Source organism: Tenrec ecaudatus, chromosome 7, assembly GCF_050624435.1.
Source record: "Tenrec ecaudatus isolate mTenEca1 chromosome 7, mTenEca1.hap1, whole genome shotgun sequence".
Classification (NCBI taxonomy): domain Eukaryota; kingdom Metazoa; phylum Chordata; class Mammalia; order Afrosoricida; family Tenrecidae; genus Tenrec; species Tenrec ecaudatus.
In genome coordinates, this window is record NC_134536.1 from 119071898 (window position 1) to 119080453 (window position 8556).

The following is an 8556-nucleotide window of genomic DNA, read 5'->3' on the forward strand; positions in this document are numbered from 1 at the left end:
TGCATATTTTTAGAATTCCTTGAGTTAAGCACCCTAGCAATGCAATGATTCGAGTGTTCAGCCGCTAACCGAAAGGTCAGTGTTGGAAGCCCTCAGCCGCTCTGTAGGTGGGAGAGATGTCAGTGTGCGTCTGTAAAGATGAATAGCCTTGGAAACTCTATGGGGCAGTTCTACTCTGGTCTATAGGGTTGCTATGAATTGGAAACACACTCTATGGCCATGCGGTTTTGGTTGTGCAAAAGGTTGGCTATCAAGTACTGACCCGAAGGCTAGAAGTTCAGACCTAGTTTGTGGCAGCTCTGAAGAAAAGGTTTGGCAATTTGCATCCATTAGGAGCACAGTCAAACGGCTGGAGTACTTCCACTCCACAGTGCGTGGGGCAACGCCAGTCGTGGTATTGTCTCAGTGGCATGCACAACAATCTTTTCTCTCTCTCTTTTTTGAATCAAGGAAGTTAGGGCCTAGACAGATTAATGTGTCCCCAAAGGCTGGAGGCAGGTAAGGAAGGTACTGAGTGTTGGAAACGAAACCATCCAGAGTGGGACTTTGGACACCTCCCACAGGAAACCCCCCATGCCTCTGAGAGTTAATGTTTGCCTAGCCTTATTCTCCATGGAGGAGAGAGAGATTTAAGTGTGATGGAAACTGACCTGGGACCTTGCTCAGCATTAGTTGGGTAAGAGTTGGAAGAATTTAATATACAGAAATGGGAAAACCAGGCTTGGGAAATCATTCACCATATTTTGGCATAGACAGTTCCTCTTTAATTCTCCCTTTATGAACTAAGCAAACTTTAAAGAGCTTGGATGTCATCAAAGGTTCAAGGCCTTTTAGTGTCAGTGATGATACTATTCCATGTTTATACATTGTTTTAGAGATTACAGGAAACCCAGGAAAGTATAGTCTTCAAGAACCCAGGCATTAGAGTCTAACAGACATGGCTCCACCACTTATTAAATGTGGCATTTGAGCTGTTTTCAAACACAAGGAGTCCTGGGGGCTGAGTGATTATGTATTGGGCTTCCATCCTCAAGGTTGGCAGTTCAAAACCACCAGCTTCTCTTTGGGAGGGAAGGAGATGGGCTTTCTACTCCCATGAAGATTTGCAGCCTCAGACACTCAAAGCGGGTAGTTCTACCCAGTCCTAAAGGGTCAGCACGTGTTGGCAACGACTCGGCAGTGAGTTCGTCTGCTTGTGTATTAGTTTTCTTATCTGTATGGTGGGGGAATAATAATGATATGTGCTTTCTGAGGTTCACTTAAAATTTTTTTTAGGGTTTTGATATCACTGAGAATCTAGTTTCCCAGAATGGTAGAACTTCATAAGCTTAGTTTTTCATTAATTTGAACATTTTGAGACACAACAACCAAGAAGAGGAAGAAGCAGTTAATATATTATAACCAGCAAGGAGAGAAGAAGCAGAACAGTAATAATAATAACATATATTTATGTGTATATGTGTTTGTGGGCATATATATGTTCATATGCATATATACATTCATGAGTATACACATACTCTTCCTCCCACACCTGCTCAGCCATGTGTTTATCTAAACACTTACTCATAGATCACCACTATTGTAAGATTACCATATGTGACAGTATTTGCCTCTATTGTCTAACTATTGAAAAGCCCCATGTCCCCTTGTTTCCATAATCTTTTGCCAACCTCTCTCTAAATGAATACTATTTAAGTCATTCTTAAGAACTAGCAGGAACCTTGGGAGAAAGGCTGGGCTTTCTGCTCCCATGAACAGTTACAGTCTTGGAAACGCACAGGGTCTTGCTCTGAGTCAGCATTGAATTGATGGCCGGGAGCGAGTGAGCAGGAACCTTATCAAAGCCTCCACCTGGTTGGAGATAGCCACTAAACCCTAACGGGAGCAGCTCCACTTCACAGGGGCATCGGTATTCCCGACATGCAGAGTTTTGCTCTCCTTGAATCGATTCTGGCTCATAGCAACCCGATAGGGCTGGGAGAACTGCTTCTTCCGGTCCTCTCAGCTGCATCTGTAGAGAAGCAGACTGTCAACTGGTGGGTTTCAACTTTTGCCCTTCTGCTCGGCAGCCCAGTCCTTCCCCACTGTGCCACCAGGCTGCCTTGGTAGAATGTTAGTTATAGAAACTGGTCACCCTCTTCAGGTGTAGTGGCAACTGTTGGGAGTGAACAAAGGCAGGGATGTGACAAAGGGAAGCTGGAGAGATTTTTTTTTAGTTCTTCTGTTAGTTTAATCTCTACGGAGCATTTTCATGGTCTGTGCATTTCTATAACACTAGATAAACTGATATTTCAACGAAAGTCTAAGAAATGTATGCTCCAGCGCTAAAGAGAAATCATTTCCATATTCTCTGTAGTTGCACATCATTAGTGCCCCTGTGTCTTTCAATTAGCATGGGTAATTGGAGCTCGGCGATGGTTGGTCTTGCCTAATGTTTTCCTTATCACAATGAGCTTAGCTAGATTGTTTAATTTAACCGTATAATTTTGTTCATTCATTCACGCATCCGTTCTCCCATTCATGCTGAACGTATTCATGGAGCACCCTTCCCATGCATTGTTCCTGGGAAGGAAGAGGCAATCTAGTGGGCGCAGATCTAATATGATTACGAAGACCACATCTGAAGACAATTAAAAAATGCTGCTTGATTGCTAGACTGTTAAAAAAGATTTTAAGATAGTAAACATACTCTTTTATAGAATGACTTTAGTGAGAATTCCAGGGTACGGAGTGGGCCCTTTATAAAACCAAGCTCACTACCATTAGGTTGATGTTGACTCATAGTGATTGTACAGGGCCGGGAAGAACTGCCTCAGTGAGTTTCCGAGATGCTTCTGAGGGTAGAAGGCACATCTTTCTCTGGCAGAGTGGCTGGTGGTTTCAAACAGCTGACCTTGTGGGCCACAGCTCAACAAGTAACCACCAGGCCACCAGGGCTCCCAAGGAATCTACAGAGGGATAGGCGTTTGGTAAACAGAAGCTGGGCAGTCTTCTAGGTGGAGAGAGCATTGGGAGGAAGAATTATGTGCAGGATTTATGGGCCATGAGGTTGCAGAAAACAAACAAGGGGCCAGCCTTTATTAAGCACCCCTCTTCTGTCAAACAGATTTATAGGCACTTTATGAATCAAATATCTCCGGTAGTACAAGGAGCTAAGCATGAAACTGCTAACCCAGAGCTCGGCAATTCCAACTCACCAGAGTTTCTGAAGGAAACCCCCGGGACCCCCACGGAGCCGGATACTCTTTCCAGAACATCATTATGAGTCAGACTGACAGTGGGCGGGCTGTGTACAAAACCCACTTCATCTTGTCAATGTGATTATGAGATGGACATTATTTTCTGATTGGAAAGAAGAGTAACCAGAAGCTGTTAGATCTCTCCCGCTGCTGCTGGTCCTTGGCTTTGCGCGACAAAGAGCTCACGCCGAAGCCCGGTGAGTTTAGAACAGGGAGAATAGAAGGGTCTGAGTGCCTGGAGATAGCGCCCCAGAAGAAAACCTCTGACTTTTTGGGACCCGCTGGGAGGTGTGCTTGACCATACTGGTCCACCCCATTGGCTGAAACAAATTCACCTGGCTTAGGTGGGCCAATCCAGGTGTAACGCCCACCTAGGTGTACCACCCCTTCCTGACCAGGCACTGGAACCTAACAAAGCTGGGGAGAAAGTCTTCCAATCCAGCCGCAGGCCCTGACAAGTCCTTTGCCCCAGAGGAGGAGCTGGAGACTGCAGAGGGCCGCCACCACCGGGCCACTGAGTCCAGTCTTCTGTTTGACAGACAGCCTGCTGTCTTCAAGGACGACAGTTCCCATTTTCTGGGGGGAGGGTCTGGGATTCCAATAAAAGCCCTGACCCCCATTTCTCCCTTCTCCCTGACTCCCAGCTCCCCTACCCTTCTGGTATCACTATCCCCACTCCTGTTCCTGGATTCTGTGTGTCATGAGCTTCCATCCCATTCTATACCTGTGTACATGATCCATCTACACTGGCAGACAGCCCTCTACAGGGGGAAGAACAACAGAACACACAGGGGAAGGGAGACAGTGATTGGTGTGAGAGATGAAAATCATAATGTACAATCTATCAGGGGGTTATGAGGTTGTGGGGGGGAGGAGGGAAAGAGCTGATATCAAGGGGTCAATAGAAAGTAAATGTCTAGAAAAGAATGAAGGCGACATATGTACAAATATGCCCGATTCAATTGATGTCTGGATTGTGACAAGAGTTGTACGAGGTCCCAATAAAATGATTAAAAAAAAAAAAAAGCCCTGATCCCATGAAAGGACTGGGTATCTGTTTCCTGAGTTGCGGTAGCAAATGCCACAGAGGGTCTGGCTTTAAATGACAAGAGACAGGAGTTTGAATTCAGGAGGCTGGCAGGATAATTCTCTGTAGGCCCCAGGGGAGACCCTTCCTGGTCTCCAGCTTCTGGTGTTCTTACCTTGTAGATGCACCTGCCTGTGTCCACCTGTGTGCGTCTCTGTTTCTTTTCTCCTCTTTTCTAAGGACATCCCTCAGGTGGGCCTGGGCCTATGCTACTCTGGTATGACCTCATGTTAAGTAGCAACATCTTCAAGGACTCCGTTTCCATAGCAGGTTGCCTTCACAGGTGCAATGGCTAGGACAAGGGCCTGGACTTGGCACCCCACCTCTGTTTTGGATTGAATTCTGGAATTCATTCCATAAAAAAGGAAGATGGAATCCTGGAATTCAACTGAGAACAGGAAGAATGACAAGTTCGGCTGGAATGTGCAGTATCTCTTGCCAGTAAGTGATGTCAGACACCTTAATCAACTGTGACCTCTTCTCTTTTCCAGGTCAAGTTCTTGCTGTTATTGATGTTGGGGCTCACTCTCCTGAAAGTAGGCGATACTGCCCCCCAAACACCCAAGAATTGCCCTGCTCAGGAGGGGAGCATTGTGCAGCTTGGCCTTACCACTTTCAATGAAAACCAGGGTGGTCCCATTTTATCAAACATCAACAACCGTTCCACCTCCCCCTGGGATTACAAGTAAGTGTAAAAGAGATGGACATTCCCTTCCACTTCATAAAGTAGGTTACCGGGCTCTAGTGACTGAGTAGAAAACTAGAGATGATATGGAAAAATAACAAGGAGACACTCATATGCACGCTTTCTTAAAAACAGAAATTCAACTTTATCTAGGCACTCACATTTCTCTTGCTGGATTTGGTCTATCCGTGTGATAAAAAATTCCACTTCATTAACTCAATAACACTCTGCCTTTGTCCGCTTCATAAAGTCCTCAGCTGGAGCGAATGAACTTCCTGAATCGGGAGTTTTGAAAGCAGCCCCCGGGGTTAGCTTTGCCTGGGGAGAAGTGGGAAGCAGACACGTCAGCCTAGAGACAGGCATCCTGATTAGACATCTGTCTCCAAGGACTGGGAAGGAGGCAAAACCAAAAGAACAAATCCCCTGCTGTGGAGAAGAGGCAAGCGTGAAGGACAAGGGCCCGTTTGAAAAGAGGGATGGTAGCTGGGGCCCTCACTATTCAGCTTCTTGATTTTATTTCAAAGTGTAGGTTCTCAGAACACAAGTATAAAGTGAGCGTTCAGGGACTACTCGAAGTGCTTTGGGGGTTGCTTCCCACGTGAATGGAGTGTGTTTGATGGCAAGTTGGCCGGGGTGACTTTGTTGCCTTCTGGTTGGGGTCCTCAAACCAAAACAAACACACTGCCTTGGAGTCTACCCTGACTCAGAGCGACCTCACAGGACAGGTTGGAAGTGCCCCTGTGAGTTTCTAAGACTGTAACCTTTACAGGAGTAGAAAGCCCTGTCTTTCTCTCTTTGAGTGGCTTCAGCTTCAAACTGTGAATCTGGCAGTTAGCAGCCCAGCAGCACATAACTAACTGCCAGGCACCAGGGCTCCTCCGCCTGTGGAGTGGGGAGACGCAGGTTCCTGAATGGCACAAATCGTTGGCACTTTAACTAATAACCGAAAGGTGGACAGTGCAGGCCTACTCGGTGGCACTGCAGAGAATGGCACAGTGATTTGCTTCCATTCACGTTGTCCTTATTGGGGGACACGGAGCTGGTTCTTGCTCATAGGGACTCTAGGTACAAGAGAAAGAAAGCCTGCCAGGCCCTGCGTCAGCCTCACAATCCTTTGAGACCATTATTGCAGCCGTGGTGCCAATCCATTTCACAGGGGGTCCCCCTCTTTCCCACCAAGCCTCTACCTGACCGAGGCTGGCGTCTTCGCCAGGGACTGGTGACGTGTCCAAAGAAAGCGAGCCCCGGTGGCCCCAGCCTCCCGTCTAAGGCGTGCTCTGCCTGTGCTGCTTCCCAAACAGATTTTTTTCCTCTGGCAGTCTCGATATTCCTCGCCAGCAGATTACTTTTACCCTTCAGATTTGTGTTACAAACAAAACAAAACAAACCTATGGATTCATTCTACTTTGTAACATAGGCTTTCATGAGCCGGAATCCACTCAGGAGAAGTGGGTTTAATTGCTGTTTATCCAGCGGGTAAACATTAGAATAATAATGGCCACAACAATAATAACAGCAATCACATCCACAGAAAACAGAACAGCTAACATGCGTCGGATGCTAACTTTTTACAGTGCAATGCTTTATACCCTTGGGCAACATGAGTGTTCTCAACAATCCCATGAGAGAGATTAAGAAGGATTCCCATTTTATAGTTGAGGAAACTGGGGCCCAAAGGGTTAACCAGCTGCTGGTGTCTGAGCCCAGGTCATCTATTGCTACCTGACTTGGATTCACCTGCGGGTGACTCAGTCCCTTTGCCTCTGAACACCTCTACCTCGCTTGCCTCGCCATTCTGCGTTTGTCTGTTCCTTCTGCAGACTCACCAAGGACCTGAACCGCATCCCCTTTTCCATCGCAGAGGCTGAATGCAGGTCCCTCCGCTGCTCTGGCGCCGATGGGGAGTCAAACAGCTTCATGAACTCTGTTCCCATCCATCAGGAGACCCTGGTCCTCCGGAGGGAGCCCCAGGGCTGCTCCCTTTTCCGGCTGGAGAAGATACAGTTGGTTGTTGGGTGCACCTGTGTCACCCCTCGCATCACTCGTGCAGACTGAGAACTGTCCATCATCTCAGTGGGAGGGGCTGTAGAAATGCCAGTCCTTACCAGGTGCCCTCCAACTAGCCCTGCTCGTCCCTAATGCCCCCTTCTTCACAGGACGTTTCTCAAGACCTGAATGGAATTTCTCAAAGCTCTCTATTAGATTCATACTATTGACTTTCTGGGGCTCTTCCAAATCATAATGTTGTCCTGAAATGTCCCAATATCCCACTTCATTTGAAAAGAGATACGGAGCATGACAAATCCCTTAGCCCCCTCTGCTCATGCTCTCTGTGGCCGCCTCCTAACCATGCTGCCACCTGAGCCAGGGCCACATAGTGGTCAGGGGCCTGGGGGTCAAATGGGCCTTGCTCCATGTGGATAGACAACAGAGTTGGAATGCAGGAGTGGGGGGGGGCTGTCCAGGGTGAGGTGGGTTTCGAGGGTGGGGGATAAGGACAAGGGTCAAGTAGACTATGCTTAGTATATTTATGAATGAGGTGGGTGGGAGCAACAACATGCTTATACCTGTAAGGAGACTGTCCATATATTTATGACCTGCTGATCATATATAATTCATATATCAAGAATTAATATAATAAAGTAGTGTGATTGAAAAAAAAAGACTCCAGGTGTTCCATTTCTGTTTTCAGCTTATACTCAGAGAGACCTGACTCCTCTCAATATTTTGAAATCGATATACCTATCATTTGCTTTTCCTATTTTCCTCACTAGAGCACCTGTGTTGGTGTTCCTTTATTGACAATGGTTTTGGGGGGTACATGAAGAGTTAAGAAAAATGGGGCAAACAGAACCCGGTTTCCTTGGTAACTGCTTACAATGGGAACATATATTGGCCTTTTTGGTAGTTGCTGGGGAAACGGATAACAGTAAGCAATGCATATAATAAAAAACCAAACTCACAGCCACGGAGCCAATTCTGATTCATAGCAACCCATTCATGTATAACATGCCCCTGGGCACTTCTGAGACCATAACTCTTTACAGGAGTAGAAAGCCTTAAAGTTAGCAGCCCAACTTGTAACCTACTTTACCACCAAAGCTTCTAGCCACACATAGAGAAGGGTCATATTTTTTAGTAGTGGGCACTCAGCTCTGATGATTAGGGGTAGAGTACCAGCCTCCACAATCGAATAGGTCCAAGGGGCAGTTGTATAATTGAGGGGTGAAATTAAAGAGACATCAGACTAGATAAAGCATGCGAATGCTCACCTTGGGGACCGCCATGACCTCAGGAGCCAGATCCTTGCAGAGAGCGTAAATATATTTCCAACCAAGGCTTCTATACACTCTAGGGGCAAGCCCTAATTACAGGTAACCATATATGTAACAGGAAGAGGTGGTATTGTAAGGTCTCTCTCTCTGGGCTAGATTCCAACCTCGGTCCTTGGCTCCGCACGAGAAAGAATTCATGCAGAAGCCTGGCTCGTGATCCAAGTGAATTGAATGAGAGTTAAAAGAAGCTTCAGGTTTTACGCGGCACCC

The 8556-nt window shown here is 46.7% G+C and overlaps 1 protein-coding gene across 1 annotated transcript; it reads left to right on the forward strand.

Moving 5' to 3' along the window:
* Positions 1 to 4695: 4695 nt before the first annotated feature.
* IL17F (interleukin 17F) lies at positions 4696 to 7066 on the forward strand. The gene is made up of 3 exons (XM_075553770.1): positions 4696 to 4767; positions 4818 to 5011; positions 6832 to 7066. The coding sequence occupies exons 1-3, from the start codon at positions 4696 to 4698 to the stop codon at positions 7064 to 7066; spliced, it is 501 nt and encodes a 166-aa protein (XP_075409885.1).
* Positions 7067 to 8556: the final 1490 nt, after the last annotated feature.